The sequence below is a fragment of the Apteryx rowi genome, unplaced genomic scaffold, assembly GCF_003343035.1.
Source record: "Apteryx rowi isolate R43461 unplaced genomic scaffold, aptRow1 scaffold_271, whole genome shotgun sequence".
Lineage (NCBI taxonomy): Eukaryota > Metazoa > Chordata > Aves > Apterygiformes > Apterygidae > Apteryx > Apteryx rowi.
This window is the reverse complement of record NW_020449097.1, coordinates 1138514-1156908: the sequence shown is the minus strand read 5'-3', so window position 1 is coordinate 1156908 and position 18395 is coordinate 1138514. Positions and strand designations below refer to the sequence as shown.

At 38.9% G+C, this 18395-nt stretch overlaps 1 protein-coding gene across 1 annotated transcript in view; it reads right to left on the bottom strand.

Annotated features, from left to right (window-relative positions):
- Positions 1 to 543: 543 nt before the first annotated feature.
- The window catches only part of GYPC (glycophorin C (Gerbich blood group)), a 37626-nt gene continuing 19774 nt past the window's right edge, over positions 544 to 18395 (bottom strand). Inside the window, exons 2-3 of the mRNA XM_026068492.1 lie at positions 9277 to 9327; positions 544 to 6810 (exon numbers count right to left, since the gene is read on the bottom strand). Of these exons, the coding sequence (XP_025924277.1) occupies positions 6614 to 6810; positions 9277 to 9327 (248 nt within the window). The 3' untranslated portion in view covers positions 544 to 6613. The remainder of the gene's footprint in view (positions 6811 to 9276; positions 9328 to 18395) is intronic.

Sequence of the window (18395 nt, the reverse complement as noted above, 5' to 3'; positions counted from 1 at the left end):
TTGCAATAATCTTTGAAAAAGGAGCTGATGGAGGCAAGGTCACAATACCTATTATACTACTACCTCTGTTTATTCTTAAATTAGGCATGTATTATCATAAAATAGAAATTGTATAGGAAGCATAAAGAAAAAGCAGAAGTATTCATACTTGGTAACAGTTGGGTATAAGGCAGACCATCCATCAGTAAATATGCATTAGATGTTTTATGAGCCTGCCTAGACTTTTTCAGAATACCATGCCTCAGATAATAGACAGTGTGCAGGTCCACACTGGCATGCACAGGATAATGTTCTTTTAGAGAGAATTATTCTTTGATTTCTTATTTGAAATTTGACTCTTTCTTAGAGCTATCAAAAGCTTCTCTTCCCTTTTAAATACAAACACCAGCAGTATATCTTTTTGGGGTTGCATGCTCTATTAATAAAAATTCCAGCCTACTACTTCTTTTTTGATGTACACTCTTGAGAAAACAACATAATTGGCAATTCTAAAAGTTCAAGGTATTTTAAAGAAGAACAAAAATATGAGAACAGTCTTTTAAATGCTGCAAATGACAACTTTAATTATAAAGTTATTTGCTTCTTCATATTTTAGCTTTTTTCCCAGTTCAAAATGTAGTAGATTTATTCCAGCAGTATATTAATAGCTTTGGTAAATAAAAACATCATAGTCAGCTTTAACATGCAATATCAGTAAGCTTTGAATACTCTGTGTTCTCTCTTCTGGTCATAGCAGTGCTGCCATTCAACCCATTCAAATAGACTTTAATACAGTATCTCAGATACTTCCCATAATACGTACAGTTTGAAACAAAAGAAAAGGGTGTGAAAACATGAGACTGTGCTGAAAGATTAGCCCTTATAAAGACTTCTACCTTGATTAGAGTGTTTCTTTCTGAAATGGATGGGACTGTAATCTTTGCAGGAAGGATAAATACAGTCAATGAAATACATGTCCCACTGAATTTAGTGGGATTTTATCCCAGCTGCACAGGGAACAGTTGCATAGAATAAGGATTCCTTATTTCCAGGCACTGACAGTATTACCATCCTGAACTAGTGAAGGACCTCTACTACTACAAAGATTTCATTTCTTTCTAGTATAGTCAGAATTTTTACTCACCATCGATCCTTTTTCTTTGATACCTTTAGCTGCCTTTATCCACTACCTGAATTTCTAGACCTCAGATGTGTGTTCACTGCTTGTTCAGGAGTTCTTTATTTTTCTGTCTTATTTAAACTGTTGCTGTGATGCTTGTGCATTTTCTAAGCACACAAAGCTTTTTTATGTGCAGAACTGAGATTTTAGGAAATGTTATAAACAGCTCTTAATTCATTTAACATGGGTACTCTTTTGGTGTGTATTTACCAACATTTTTTGATTGGACTGGCATATGCAAGGAATTCAAACATCTCATATAATTCAAAGAAATTTGATGTCAGCAGTTACCTTCAGCAAATACACTTTGATTTCTCCAAGCAGAAATATCTGTTTTGCTTGACACAAAACTGCTCTCCATCTCTATTGACATTTAACTGCCTTCTCTCCTTCTTTATCTTTTTACTGATTTACATCTTGTCTCAGCCTTTCCAGTATTCTGTGAGAAACCTTGCAGTCTTGGCAGTCCCTAGCTAGCATTTTTTTCCTACTTATCCTTCTATAAATGTTTCAGCACCTTTTCTGCATTCCCTGCTGAAAGCGAAGAGCCCTTTTTTTCTCCCTTCCTGCTGTTCCCCCAGTGATCCCTAGACTTGATTTAAATGAAAAATCAACATTGATGGTTCTGAGAGATCCTATGGTATTATTTTTAATAGTCCCTGGAAGTGATTTGGTCCTGTTTTTCTAAAAAGAAAATACATACATAGCTACTTTGACTAATAGCTGTTTAAATCCTTCCCAGGACTACATTAATGTGCAATGGCAGATTGGCCCCCAGGAACATCTGGAATGATAGCGGCCAAGCCCTAGAAATAAAGGAGTACCAGATCCAAAAACGGGTAGTCAGATACGCTGTTGGGACTGACTGCTTCTGGACAGGATTACTCTGCTGAGCTGTACTGCTGCCACAGGAGCTGGCACTGGTAAGGCACCAGTTTTTATGTGCAGAGGAGGATAGCACAGGACTCCTCCAAAAATTAGAAGAAATACAGTTCCTGAGGTTAAGGCACAATGGTAGAATATTAAGTATTTGTAATCTGTTTTCAAGGCTTACTCAATGCTGACTAGAAGAGACAGTTTAAAAGCAGATTAATTTCCCTTTGCAATTTTTTTGAGTGAGAGAATCTGAAAGCTCCAAGGCCCCACTCTTAAAGCTCACCAACATCATCAGAAATATTACATTTAACTGTCATCATTTCCACAAATATTTTTAAAAATGTCCTGTGTTCCTACAATACCATATTAATCCTCTCCCTTCCAAGCCCAGCAAATATTGGTCAATTTGACGCAAAGTTTTCCTGTACATCTTTGAAAAATGACTTGGGCACAGAGGCCTGTGGTTCTCTATGCAAAGTGGTATTCAACAGGCATTCACAGAGCATTAGGGCATCAGGACAAAACTGATTTGCTTGAGAGATTGTCATTCTGCTCCCTTGTTTACTGAACACTAGGGGTTTATAGCACTAAGTTTAACTAGCTAGAGAGCTTGCAGTACTACTTTTAGCCCTGTTTTCCATGAAAACATGGCATATGTGATCGCTCTATAAATCAGTCTCCTCTGTTCAACTCACTGGTCAGTTTTGATCAAATCTGGCACAGAACTGGAGGTCTGAACCTCTTCTGTGAAAATTAGATCTTGACTGATGGAGAGGGACAAAGTTAGTGCCTCCACTGATTCAAAAAAAACCTGACCAAGCTTATCTTTTTATCCTGGATGCATTGCACTGCAGAGATACCGATTGACTGGACAGTCAGTGTATGCATCAGTCCAACTGCAGCACGTGTCCAGCTACCGGATGAAAAAAGTAAGGTGGCAAAGGAGGAGTGTGGGAGCAGCTGAAGACATCACGGTGGTGATGGGAGTGTGGTGATAGGGAGTGTGTGTGCAGGAGGCGTGGGGGCCCTGTGAAGGAAGTGCAATGGGGATGCCATGCAAAGGCATCTGAGGAGCCTGCCCAGGTAGCGGGGCAGGTGCTGTCGGGGAGACGGGTCACCTGAAAGCCGCAGGAGGACTGGGGATACAGCACTGGAGGCACCGAGATTAAAAGTCTGGTGGGGGGGGAAGAAACAGTTTCCTTAATCCTCCTGTTTGGGAAGGAAATTGTTAAAAATCAATTAATCATTGTTGATTAAAAACTATGGCTGCCACCCAAGACATCTCAGTGTTGCACATAGTGTTTGTTTTAGCACAGCATGTGGCTTGCAGAAGGAGGTTTTGCTTATTAGCCGTAAAAGTTATAGGAAGTTTATAGTGCACTCTTTTACAGCTAAATTGAATGACTCGACACTAGAGTTATTGTATGAGTAAAAAATAGCAGGATAAGGCCATTAGAGCTCTGCCAGTCATTAGATGTCATGAGTTCTCTCCATTACAAAGCAAAATTTGTCCTGAAAAAGACAAATAAACAAAAAATCCTCATAAACCAGCTCTTCTCTCTGTTCAGTGTGCTTTAGTCATTTCTAAATTCGCAAAGTCCTGGAACCCAATGGGACACTGGAAAAAATAAACTAACTGAAACCATCGTTCTTTCCAGAGTCACCGCTCCTCAAACATTCAAAGTGGCTCATTACTAATTGGGAAGCTGTTGCTGCATGCTTGGACAGTTTGTTTGCCTAGATGAATAGGGAAAATGGGATAAAGAGATTTAATTAAGCTACTTAGAAGGGAAATAGTCAAAGCCCAGTAGCTGCATTCAGTTCAGATTTAGGGGAGGCAATAACACAAAGTCTGGGGCTGACTGAACTGGTAAGAATTGGCTGAGCTCCACTGAATTTATTTTATATCACCAGAAAATCTGGCCTCTATAGTTCAGATGTCATTAGTGAACATGACTTGTTTGGCTCTGGCCACACTATAATTAAAAAAAACCAATCAACCAAAAAAAAAAAAAGAAAAGAGACATAGACGCAGGTTCTTCTGCCTCTGTTTAGGTATCTCACAGTTCTCTAATTCTAATCAGCAGGCTCATGTTGTAAAAACCAGAGAATTTCATGACTGAGGTGAGAGGAAGAAATTTATTGCCAATGTCCCTCACACATTGCTGTAAGTTGCCTTAGGACAACTTAGAAGGAAACTTGTTCCAGCCTGTCACCTGGATGGTATCAAATAAAACTCAATTAAGTAAATATTCTTCAACAGCCAAGCCTAGATCATGTGGGTCTGGTTATATGAAAGGGGACAGAAGATGTTGAAAGGCTAGCAGTCCTCTGTAGGTCCTACTAGCATTCAAGGAAAGTTTTTGGGTGTTCCTGTGCCTTGTGTGAGAGATATAACAGAGCTCAAGTCACCCCATTTACCCTCTAATCAGGGGAAATATTTATTTTTTTATTCAACTGGAAGGTCAGGGATGAATCTTCAGTTTTACAAACTCAGTCTTACAGCTAAGATTAGTAAATTTCTGCCAAAACTTGTCTCAGAAAAATAAAGCCAGATTCCTTTTTCAAAAGTAGTAAAAACATTAAAATAGTAATGTATTTTAGAAGGAAATAATCAAGTGCATAATATCAAAATATATGAGCTCTGCTAGTGCTGGGTTATGTGCATTTTATACTTTACTAGACACAAAATATAATGTGCTTGTGCAACAATATATTATGAAAAAATACCTTAAGCATTTAGTAAATTTGGCACGATTTTGTTATTCTTTGGCTAAAATGCAAACAYGCAGGATTCGCCAAAATTTAAGCTGTTGGGATTCTAAGGATAGTTCAGAGTCCACCTCCTGCAGGTACTGAGAAAAGACAGAGATTGTGATTGAACAGGCAAAAATATCCCATCTCTTCACCAACTCCACTTGGGTCCTCAGTGTCTTTTCTTGTTCAGATCTGTCTTCCCTGTAGCATTTATGTGGCCAGCATTGAATGGGATATGTTGGAGTCCAGGAGCTTTCCAAGTTTTTGGTGCCAAGAAGTGAGTATGCATGATCAGCAACAATGTCTTGAAAGCACAGTTGTAGGTGACTTTATATATATATATATATGTGTGTGTGTGTGTGTGTGTATATATATATATATACACACACATATATAGATCAAAACACAGGAAAAAGCATATCAAGTTGAGCAGAGCTCATCAGTGTCCTATTTGTTATCACGTATTCCTCCTCTTCTATTTTCAGTAGTCCAGGGCACCATCACAGCTGGGGATGAACAGGTGCAGAGAACAATTATCCTATTTCCGGAGCTAATTGTGGGCTTAAATTAGGAAGACAGCTTACTGGGGTAAAGAAACTCATCTCCGTTGATTCTTAGGCAAGGAACAAAATCTTTTCATGTGACCCACCATGACTAATTTGTTTATTTATTTATATTAAAGCATTGGTAGTCGGTGTAATTCTCATATCTAGCACAATGCAAAGGATATATAGAGGCCATACAGAGGGAGATATCAATACAATCCAGTGGGATTCAGATGACCCTTAGAGTGGCATTTTGTGGTTGAATTTGTAAAAGATTTATTGGTATCTGCACCAGAACTGAATCCCCCCCCCACAAAAAAAAATTCAAAATCCTATTGGCAGATGTTCAAAAGAATTTTCCAATGCAAAATAAATAAATAAATACTCAGGCAAAAATATCTTACTTGAAAAAATCTAGCTGAGCTCCATTGTTTCAAAAGGCCTGTTCAAAACAAGATGCTTTACCTTTTAATATCTATCTATTTATACACGCATGCAGGGAACCTAACAACTAATTGGAATCAAATTTGTAAGTCTACTGACTATTATATCCTACACTATAAATTCCAACATTTTGCAATTCACAAGTTGCTGTGCAGAGCAAGTTAGAAATAAATCCTTCATTCTTAGATTTTCCATGTTTTTCAATAGTTTTATTTCTTTGAAGTGTCTTTGACTTTTATATATATAAAATTCAAAAAAATTCAAAAAGAAATCCCAATCTAAATCCCTCAAAAAACAAAACAAACTCCCCTGTGCCCATAAAATTGCACATTTAAGGGGAGGGGGGAGATATCTGGACTACAAAGTTGTTTTTCTTCCAGCTACCTCAGCTTTATCTAGTTTAATGTTTGTTCTGTGACCATTTGAAATTCAATTTCAGGTAGTTCTGTATAATATCAGCATAGGATGCATCATTAACTCTAAGAGGATGTTTTCCATTGGCATCTGCTATTTTCACCAAATGTCAAGGCTTGACATTTGCTATCATTATCTGGTTTTGGTGTATCACTCATACTGAGATTTTGTTTCTTCTTATCTGATATTGATTTCAACTGAGACCAGCTGTGTTGCTAATAAAATCAACGGGCAAGTATCTGGCATTCAGTTCTTCATGGGTGGAGAAAAAGAAACAACCCAATGTCAAAGAAAGAAAAGAGGTACTTTTCAATTAGGATGCTTGCCTCTGTCCTCATATTATCCCTCTCAGCACTTCTGTTGATGTAGTATTTCTGACTGATTCCCTTGGGGAAATCTTCATGGAAATCCTTGCCTCTCAGATGAAATATTCCTTTTTGCTCTCATCCACTGCTTCCTGGAGAGCAGGGTCATTTTTCAAAGCGGCATCTGCGCTTTCGGCAAACTCAGTTCCTTTTGCCTCATTGGTGTGGTAGGTGCCCTTATGTCTGTACATGTATCGGAGCATCACAACCAACAGGCAAATGAGGACAAACACCACTGCAGCAATCACACCTAGAGGAAAGGAACCAGTTTAATGCCTTGTCAGGAATAACACACTGCCTGTGTTTTACAGACAGGCAGCACAGCTTGAGCTATTCAATAGGTAAAAGTCCATGTACCATAAAATATTCACATGTTGTGAATTTCAGGGTCAGAACAGATTCCTGAAGAAACAGACTGCTGAGTTGATGCTGCCAAAACCAAGACTGGGTACAGATACTGCAGAAATGCAGGACAAATTCTTGCAAGCTTTCTTTCAATTAATGTCTGGATTCGGTTGAACTCATTGAAGCTACAAGTTCATTCCAAAATGAGGAGAAATAAGAGGACATAAAATAAAACCTGACACCTTTTTTTGCATCCTTCTGGTAATGTATACCCAGGGGAGTCTGCAGGTGACCTGATCCTGTCCCACAGAGTACACTCAATTTCAAGAGGAGGAGAGGGCACTGAATATTTCTTAGGAGACTTTCAACAAGTAGCAGGAGCCCTGCCATCTGCCTACAGCACTGCTCTGTATTTCCAAGCTGCCATATCATGCTGTGCTCTAATTAAGAAAGCCTAATTGTAATGAATGTGGAAGTGACACCTGGGAGGAGGAAGGGATTCTGGGTAGATCTTCTCTGTCTCCTGGCCTAAGCTAATTACAAGCAATGCGTTGACTGGACAAAATTTTTTGCAGGTAACCCAAATGTGCATATGACCAAACTGTGAATGGCAGCAGTCCTACCGAAGCAATGTAAAGCCAAGCTCTGGGGAAGGCTGTGCAGCAAACATTGTATATCCTCACTTCTCAGAGCCCGTTTCTTTCTTTCCTTTTCTACAGTGGAATGTGGAATTAAAGAAAAGACAGCTATCACTGACAAGTCCATATTTCAAAAATTAAGAGCTGTATCTCCTTTCTCTCAGATCAAATAGTTCATTTAGGAACCCTGAAAATGAAACATTTTGAATTTTAGTTATTCAACTTGTGTGATTTTTTTTTACACTTTTTGGATACAATGTGCTTATAAGCTTTCCTCTTTAACTGTGATTCTGTACATGTATATGAAATTGAGCTGCCTATATATTCACATGACTCCAGGAGCAAGGGATTAAGGGAGTAAACCAAACATTAAAGAAATACACAATAAGAAGCACCAGAACAGCCAACACTGGGAAGGAGGACATTCCTGGGAAAATGCCATATGTGGAGCGTGAAGCTACTGTGAAGCTGCAATAGGTAGAAATTCATTTGACTAACTGTAGGCTTCTACCATACAGAAGGCTCCATCAGAGTTAGTTGCCCTGGGCTGCCTCAGTATTCAGTGGACTAGAGAGGGGATTCCTCTTATCCTGGAACTGAATGACTACATCTGGTCCGATGAATCGCTTCCTGGAAATGCCTACTGTTCTGCAGTGACAATGAGGGGAGTGTAGAGAATATTTTTCTTCTGTTCAAGACGTGGGGCAGGAGTGGATATCTCCAAAGCTTTAGATTTATCATCGGTAAACTGAGTGGGGATAAAATATTGGCATGAAAACAGGGACTTGGGCCCCTGTTAATCATCAGTAGGGTTAATAGAAATTATAACTCTATCTTATAAAATATGCCTGTAATGCTATCCCACAGATTTTATGGTGCCTGATTCTGGAAAGTGAAGTTACTGCTGGCAGAAATAAAATTGCTTATATAAAGAACTTGAGGTTTACAATAATAACATAGCTGTGATGGGGGCTTCATCAATTTTTAGGACCTCACTGGCATCCCTTGACACAAGAGGCTTTAATAGGCTTTAGATGTAGCACAATATTAATAAGCCTAAGGGACTAAGTACAAATCAATTTACCTGCTACTTGTTCATAGAAAGCTGAAATTAAAGTTACGGGAGATGGGACCTGAGGGAAATATAGCAGAACCTCACCAATTTGCACTAATGATTGGTATACCCCCTTGTGAATGACTGAAATTAGTGCGTTAGCATGGAAATGAACAAACACAATAAAAATAAAAAGACAGGGTTCTCTCCATGAACATAGCTTCGCTCATTTATTCTGACAACTGTATTTAGTTTAAATGCATGAGAGAACTTTAATAGAACACCAGGAAATGCACTGTGGTATATTCTGTAAAAATAAAGGGCCAGCTGGTATGAGCTAGCATAGTTCAAAACAATAAAGTTTTGCATTAGATGACAATCTTGGCCTAGTGAATGATAAGGAATATAAGAGGTTGACTTTGGTGTTCGGCCCTTAGATATTTTGCCCTAAAAGGGGGACTAGATAGGAGTGGTACTGCTCACGACATGGTTTATGCTCATTATCTCATCTTGTTATCTTGCCAATAGCCCCTCTGGGAGCAGATTTCCCACTGGCCTAATTAACTCTAATTGTGCTGCTCCTGTTGTCTTGTCAGCAAAGCAGGGGTTTTGTAAAATGCAAGCAACCAACCTGCTGTTTTAATTCTAATGGTGCATCTAAGTACGATCTGCTACTTACCTCCAATAACAGTCACATCTGCTCCAGCCGAAGAGCTCTCGATATCTCCATCTATAAATAGATCAGAACATACAAAAGTTAATTAAACAAAAAGGAGTTGGATCATATGTAGCAGCAGTGACTGTACTGATGGTGCTGTATTATTTTAACCTCTGAAACTCAGAACTTAAACAAGATCTCTCGTTAGCAAAAGACATTTATAAAACATCTCATTAGAATTGGCTGTACTGTAGCAGTTTTCTGTCACCATAACACTGGAAAATAAATAGCTAGCACATTATGCAAACTATCTTGGCCCTCAGGGAAACACCTACTATTTATTAGGAGCACTTACCTGTAACATCCTTCAGTGAATGATTAAATTAAGAGTGTTTGGGTAGTGTGATTATTCTCAGAAAGGCAGTTTTGGGGGGAAAAAATATTGGTGCCCATTTATATTCCTGTTTATGGCTCTTCAGAGTACTTTGGATCCTGATTTGACGCAAATTAATCTGGTTCCATTGATTTCAATTAGTATTTATTTATCTGCAATATCCATTTTTTAATCTTAGTATTTATTTTCTTTTAAATCCACATTTGGAATCAAGACAAGCCTGTTATGTGTGTGGTGTAAAACACAGCCCTTGCTTGGAGGAAGTCTGAATTTGCCCCTGATAAGTCAAATAACATTTTCCACTGGATTATAACTTCTAAAAAGAGATAATTTTGCAATTTAAAAGCAAAAGAGACCTACCTGACCAAGACCTTGTAAGAGATAAGAAATTGGTCTGAAAAGTTATGAGCTGCTGAAAGAGCAGTTAGAATAGAAATTACATTTTGACATTAATTATGGCACTTAAAAATATCCAAAACAACTAATGAAGAGCCAGAGCATTTTAGAGGTGCGGAGCAAAGAAAAAACCCCAAAACAGTGAGGATTTTTCTCTTCTGATTATCTGATATAGACCCTAAATGAAAGTAAATTTATATAGAACAACTTTCTTTACTAGCTTCTCTGTAGTTTATCAGGGTACAATTCTGATCTGGTTTCCAGCTCTGCATCTAATGCCATTGGCATCAGCCCACTTACTCCTGAATTATGTGGATGTCTGAGAAGGTGGTGAACTCTTGAAGTTTTCCATGTTGGGTTTATGACAGGAGACTCTCCTCACCTTGTTTATTATTGCACTGTTTATACAATTATGAGACCTACTGGTATCCTAATAAGGCAAATAGTTTTACGTAAGGTAATTTTTTCTGTTGATAAATACAGTGGATAGAAAAATTCTCTGGAAAAGGTATAAGGCTAATTCCAAGTCCTCCTATAAATTCTACGGTGGCACTATGGCTGATATCTGGCTCTTCACTTACTATATCAGTGATGGACGAGGCAAGGGCAAGACACTATCAGTAGCTTTCTCCTTACTCATGGCTGGTCTCTTATATCAGACTGCAATAACCTGACGAGAGCTGAGATTCAAAGGACCCCTCTCTTCCTGATCATGGGTGATACTTTTACTGAAGAGCAGAATTCCTTCCCCTCTCCCCCAGAGATCCTTCCTACATCTTCTTCCAGCTATACACTGATGGAAAGATTGAGCACGCCCTGTGCAATTTAAAAAATCTAATTATGTCTAGGTCCATTCAAAACCCATGTGCCTCAGAAAAGATTAATTCCTTCAAGGTCAAACTGTTCTATATTTCTTTATACACCAAATATACACTGCATGCCAAAAAAGAAAGCTCCTTTACAGCAATCAAAAACTTAAAGGTGTGGATTCTAAAGTGCTTCCCTAGCCACACAGCTTGCTTCCAAATATTAATTCCAGATCAAATCATCATCCCTTTAATTATAAAAAGGTATGTGAGTATCTCTCTACTCTTTTCTGTCACTCCCTGGTGCCTTTCAGATTCAGATAACAAGCAGGTGCTTTATCTCTAGTACTTGCCACAGAAATGCTTTTTAATGGTGGATTACAGTATCATCACTTTGCAGAAAAGTTTAATTTCAATACTGTACTTTCTAAGTTTTCAGAAGAATGATGCCCCAATCTTGAGCTATCCTGTAGTTGGCACTGTCCTGTTAAGTTGATAACGCTCTGCCATTCAGCAACCAGTTAGCACCATAATGTGGTATCAGTCACCACAGTTCTCATCTTACTGCAAGCAGGAGAGTCCAACTACTCCTTTGTGTCCACGTTTTACCATAGAATGGGCCTGTTATCTCTCTAGCTGGGAGTTGTTTCCTTTTGTTGTATCCTCTGGAGGCAACTAATAAGGAACTAGAATTCAGTAGGGAATTAGAAACTGGAGTTGCAGAGCTCTGCTCCTGTTTTACTCCTTGCACACACAAGGGTACGTCAAGACCAAGTCTAGTAAATTTGCAGCATGTTGAGAAAATGGCCTGAAAAGTGACTGAAGCAGCGTGCACAGGGAGAAGTACCAGGTGTCCTCTTTTGACAGAACGGACACTGCGTAATGGTACAGGGATCAATGAGAGGTAGTATCATTGCTCTAAGGGTACATTATTCTAATTAATATTTGAAATGATCAAGTGTTGGGGCTCCTGCAATATAACAGCACTGCACAGCTTTCTGTGCTGTCTGCCATGGGGTGGCCCAACCCCACTCACAGAAACTTTTTGCCCTGTTTTGTGCCTCTACAGGTCCCAGCCCCAAGATACGGTGCTGCTGGCCTGGCCTCTCTACTCCAGCCCTGGCGAGGAGGAAGAGCGTAAGGAAGGCTGCTTTCCAGCTGGCTGTGCTCCTCCCTCTTTCAAGCTGAGTAGGGTTGGTGCCTGCAGTGGGTGGATTGGTGGGGCTGAGGGGTGCTGGTGGAGCCAATGGAGGAGGGGGATCTGCTAGGAGAACATGTGTATTTGGGGTTAGAGATGGAGAGAGTGGAGAAGGTGGAGGGTGCCAGGACGGGGCAGTTACCACCAATGGTCAGAATTTCCCAATGATGTACTCCCCAGATCAGTTAAGGAGCAAGGATGATGGAAGGGAGAGAGACCCTCACTGCCTGTCTCCCACAGTCCTTGAAATTTCACTTTGTCCAAAAATAGCTGTGTGATACATAGGAATACCATGATATTTTGAGGTGGGGGAAAGGTATCAGTGGCATTCAAGATTTAAGCAGTATCACCCTTCATTAAATATAACTGAGGAAAATGTAAGGCATACACTCATGAAATGAGGCCATCTCCCTGGAATACGGATGAGAGATAACAGCCACCATCCAGCCAGGAACACACTTGGCCAAGAACCTCAGCATCTAGTCTCAAAACTTCAGCTGAGTCTGCATGAGAAATACATTGCATTATTGTAGGACGGAATTGTAATGTCCCCAGGTAGAAAAAGGCATCCATCGTATTGGAGGAATTTTTAGTTGAGCAATAGCTGTAAGCTTTGACCCTTCTTCATACCTTCTTCATTCTATTCATCTTAGTGTGCGGAGTACTCAAAGGACTGTGTTTCATTAATTGTCATTGCACCTGTTTTGGTTGTTTTCCTTTGTTTCAAGGACATCTTTTCTATTAATGTCTGCTAAATTATCCTGGCAAAACTTCCCCTCACTGTTAAACTGGCCCTTGTCCATAGCCACAATCTGGTCCTGAATGTGTTTAGGCAGTGTTGTTATTTAGTGCCATTGGTTACTATGACGTATAGAAATCAAAAATTGTGGGAACACTCTTGTTTTTCATGAAATCCCTGGCCATCCAAATGGGTTGACTAAATCAAGAATAGAACATACAAACCAAATCACCTGTCATTGAAAATTATGTTTCTAAAAGCCACAATTAAGGGGGGAAAAAATGTGCCTTTGTGTCATGACCTGAAATTCATCACGTTCCGGCTCTGCCCATTAACTTACAGATAAGGAATTTTGCAATAGAACAACAATTGCTACCTGTCTCATTCTCATCAATCAAATAATGTAGAGAAGATATTAGTCTCTGAAAGTCCCAGGAATGTTCCTGACTCTTAAATACTGCAGGCAAATCTCCTGAGTAGTTTTTCAAAGGTGAAAAGCCAGTAAAACTAGCTTCCATGTTAATGTAGCCAGTGGGGAGTTTTTCCTGCTAAATTTGTCAGTAAATTTTGTTCAACTGTCTCCTCCAGGCATGATTTTCCAATAAATCTTGACTTTTACTTATTTTGATAGTTTTTCTTTTTTAAACTGATCCCATTCCATTTTGGCTGAGGAACACTTCTTTGAAGAAAGAAGATCCAGCAGTGAAATGTTTATTTGAGGTTCAGAGAGCTTGTTTTGCTATACACTTCCCATGTGAGTTGTGACAGTTTCACTTGTTCATCTTTTGAATTTCAAATATAAACTGCTGAAACCCATGAGTCACTTCCCCCGGAAAATCATGACACTGGCTTTAAAATAAATAATATTAAAATTTTTTAATTTGCCATTTCTCTCACCCTTCAGATGCACTCAAGTCTCACTTTCCAGCTCTTCTCTACAGTACCAAAGAGAAAAATGTGCTTTGTAAATGAAAACTGAGGGTTTGGCATAATTTCATGACTCTAGGAAACAGATTTTATGACTCCAGGAAACACGCTTTTAAGGAAAATGCAAAGTATTATGAGAACCTTCATAAAGCTGCAAGACTTATCCGTGATCTACTTTAGAAGCATAACCATGTTAAGACATCCAAATTCATGAACCATTCAACTTATATGATGATGGGAAGGAGCGGTTCATTTTTGGGATATGTAGGTAGTCTCTCCCACCTAGCATAGAAAGCACAGATTTACATTCCCGCCGTTTGTGGAAAACAATAACTCAATTTGCTTTGGGGGCTGCTGTCAGTGAAACAGGATAAATTTACAGAAAGGCTCAAGCTTGACCTCCTAATTTTCCAGGAATCATTTTTGCCTGCTAAATGAGCTTCCAGCACAAATCTAGTGCTTGCACACTTGGTAGTTTTGCAGTCAACACTATAATTAGCAATGTAAGTACTTATCTGTTTGCTTATTATGGATTTGCCTATGGAAAAGGTTAGAAAGAAAAGCTGTACCTTCCAAGGGGTCACCATCTGGAACATTTGATGAGGAACACGTGAAAATCATCCTACAGGATAGATCTAACCTACTTGTCTGAACTACCAGATCTCTGCTGTGGACATCCACAGGGAGAACCTGATGGGATAATACAGACCTTACCTCAAGACTTCTCAGTGTATCTCTCTCATTTCTTAAGATAAAGCCCCAAAATAAAGTTGGAAAAGTGTTTACTGATAAGCAGTGTCAAATATAGAAATAAAAGACTGGGCTTACAGCTTATATAGTCATCAACCTCTTGCAGTTGTGGGTGATACTGCTGTTTTGGAGTGGGTGAGTCAAGCTGAGCGAGCATACAGATAACTATGTGTGATAAGCAGGTTTTACTACACAATTCGCAAGCCACTCAACACCAGTCAGGCAGTGCTGCTCCTGCTCCTGCCTTTCAGGATTTTCCTACCCACAAGTTTGCACTTTTCATTCATAGCAACTTAAGCCAACTCTTATCATGATGCTCCATTGCTGCCTGCTTGTGCTTATGATCTCAGAGGACTTGGCTGCTAAATTAAACTCAAGTGTGTCTCTAAGTGCTTTCTTGGGCAACCCATTTTCTCTCTTCATATGTCTGTTCATTGCATAAGTGCTTGAAATTCATAGATTACCCATCTGCGTGATGAGCTGAGCTCCTTAGAGCAGTGCTTTCCTTATTAGGGCTTTCCTAGGCATGCAAACTAGGAAACACACTGCAAGGTTTCACCTTTAATCAGCTCACCTAACCACCCCTTATGAAAAATAATGCCACTGGTGGCACTTCTCCAGGTGAGGAACTACCCAGTCTGAGTTAAGTGTCCACCGACACTCTGCCGAACCACTACAAATACTGACTATGTTATTGCAGCAAGTGGTGTGTAAGCAGTCCTCAGGCTGAAATGTGTCCTTAGAATGCATCTATTGCATGTTTTACTACCATCTATCCGTGGGCCTCCTGTGGACAAGGGACATATTCAAACTGAACTACATCCAGTTCATAATTCAGGCCAGAAACAAATGTAATTCAGAGAGGGATTGTGCTTCTTTTTTATTTTGCTTTCACACATTCATAGATTTGAAAGAGAGTTTCAGGTGTAACTTGAAGACTAACGATACACACTTTACTTAGCAATACTTCCAAAAAGTCTAGTAGATTATTGTCTATCTTCTTGGCTGTATCAATTGACCTAATACAAGATATTTTACAAACTTGGCATTATTTAATAATGTCTTAATTTTAAAGGAAGACTCCCTCTTGATGTAAAGAATTTGAGTAGGGTTTAAAAAACATTCATCATTAATCTAATTGCTTCCACTGAAGACAATAGTAAGGTATTTGACTGAATTCAGTGCAACACTACAGATTTCTGAAAGTATTGAGAAATATTCAGAGTCCTTTAGGAAATTTATGCAATTGTTAAAAACCCTTACTATAGTTTTTACTTAATTTTTTAATATTATATATACACTTTAATAAAATTATATATAATTTTAATATATTATAATTGTTCCTTTCCCAGGGGCTCTTTTTGTTCTTCATATGCTTTTCTGCAGTCAGAAATTCAGCATTCCTTTTCATTCCAAAAGCAGGTCTTAATGTGTCCCTGTTGCCGACATTGATGCAAGACTTTCTTACCACATATTTAGTATTGAAGGACTAATGAAGTCTCAACATCTCCATTGTTTATGCAACTGTGGTATGTCCTGCTTGCCCTTTGGTTTATGTTTGTGCCTTGCCAACACATCGCATTCATGAGAAAATCATTAATCTATTAACCTTAGCATACTGATTTAATTTACAAGCTATAGTTAGAACTGATTCACTGCAGCTGCACGTGAAAAAATGAGTTGAACAAACTTGAAAACTTCATGTTAAAAATGTGTTAATTGTTTAAGCTGCTCTCTGGCCTGTGGTAGAGTATCTGTTGCATTGCACTGAGGTCTTTCTGGAGTTAAAAAAATGTCATTATCTATTTCAATATTTGGCAGTAAGTGGTAGCGCTCCACCAGAGCTGGCATCTCTTATCTTGAAGGGTCATCAGCCTGAACCCATCAATCTGACACATTCTGCTGAAAAACCCATCACTATCTATCTCCCATTAGATACTGAAACACATCAAGGTTGCTCTTCCAAAATTAAGGGACAGTTTCTCATCTGTCAATCTGGACAAGAGACAGAATAATTTGGCTTCCATTTATATACTAAATTATCATAATGACAATAATGGTGGGATACAACACCAAACCACATGATCTTTTGAGTAAGTAAATGGCTGGTACTCCAAGTGTAAGGTAATTCATGTAGGTTAAAAATATCTACAAAATTAAAATATGCTGGGCCCAATCCCCTTGCTATGCTAGCTAGTAAGTACTTTGTCATTAATTCTGAGAAGACAAAAATCCTCTCTGATGCAATTAAAATAAAGGTCTATGGAAGACTTTGGACACTTCTGCAATACAATATGGATAACAGGGCATTATCAAATTAGTTTAATTAGATCAAGGTTGCCACATAATTTCAGCAATTCACATTTGATTCTGGTTTATGCTGTCAGACTCTTACCCCTTTTGGACCATTCTGGAATGTTATAAAACAAATAAGACAAAATAAAATTTGCCAACATTTCAGGGAGTAATGACATCATCTATTTGGCTTCTCTTTCTTTTGTGAAGCTGAAATGCACTTGGTTCTTCATGGAAATCAGAGATGGAGAGATATGCTAAAAGTCAGTTTCCCCCAAAATAATGATATGCAGCTCCAAGAGGAAGAAAGGGGAAAATGTTCATGAAATTTGGGAAATTATTTTAGGTGAAAACTACAAAGGATTTTTTTTAAAACTGAACAGATACTGTTTTAAAGGTTATATAATCCAAACAAAAACATTTGAGTTAAATCAAACATTTCTGTTTATCCTGAAAAAGAATGTGCCCCCCCAACCATTCCTCTTTCAATTTGAACCAAATATTCTTTTTTTTTTTTTTCACTTGTATTTTCTAAAGACACACATTAAAGTAATTTAGCTCTGTAGTTTAGGTTGGCTGAATATCAACCACTGATTTTGATAGCAATTAAACTAAGTGCATCCAGTAAGAACATTAAAATGGCACTCCCTCTTTAGAAATACCACATATACTATAACCTTAAAGTGCCCATAGAGCAAAGTACTTGAGACAGTACTAATTCTAGGCACGCATGTCCCCTGCAGTGAAACATATTTAATGTGGCACAGGTATGTGAGTATGTACACTGAAAAATTAACAGAGAAATTCATATGGGCTCTCTGCTGCTTGCAATACTGGGAAGAATGACAAGATTTCAGGCCAGGTAGAAGAAGCCCAGAGCAGGGGAGAAGTTGTGAAAGTAGCTGCCTCCGATGGCACTGGAGCTCTTTCACGAGCGGGCAATGAAGCTTGAAAAAGGATGCTATGGAAAACTTGTCTGTAGAGATGGAATGTAGGAAGCCACCAAGGTCCACCCAGTGGTTGTCTGGCTGCCCATGTATTGTGGTAGGGTTTTCCTGTGTGCTCCTATGGGAAAGCTGCTTGAGGTCTGCAGAGCAAACACTGCCTTCTTACCACACAGAGGGTGTGTAAGACGTGTGGAACTGGAAGAGGGTCTAATCTCTTTCAAAAAATGCTGCATGTGGCAACTTGCTAGTTGCACCCTGTTTTGTCTGCCTGATGTTTAAACTCATATCTGTGCAAAGAGAGTTCCTCACATTTCCATGGAGATATGTTAATGTAACGAGGCCATCATTTACATCTTTCCCCCACAACTGTCAAAGTCGGCTCACACTCCAAATGTACAACAGCTTGCTGGGGAAGATAAATTGACCTGTTATTGCTTCATTAAAGCAGGAGTGACAAATGGGTTATGAATCAATCCAGAAGGTACAGTCCATCATCAGGCAATCTTCCTGCATATGTCCTTCCTCCTCCCACCTTTTCCCTCTTCATCAGAAACAGAGCACTCCTTTTGAAGCCTTTTTAATATGGAAGGTTTTGAAAGAAATACTAAATATCCAGAGAATCTGCCAAACAATTTCTACCTGACTTTCCTCCAAAGGCAACAATTTGAAGCTCTTGTCATTCTTGCTG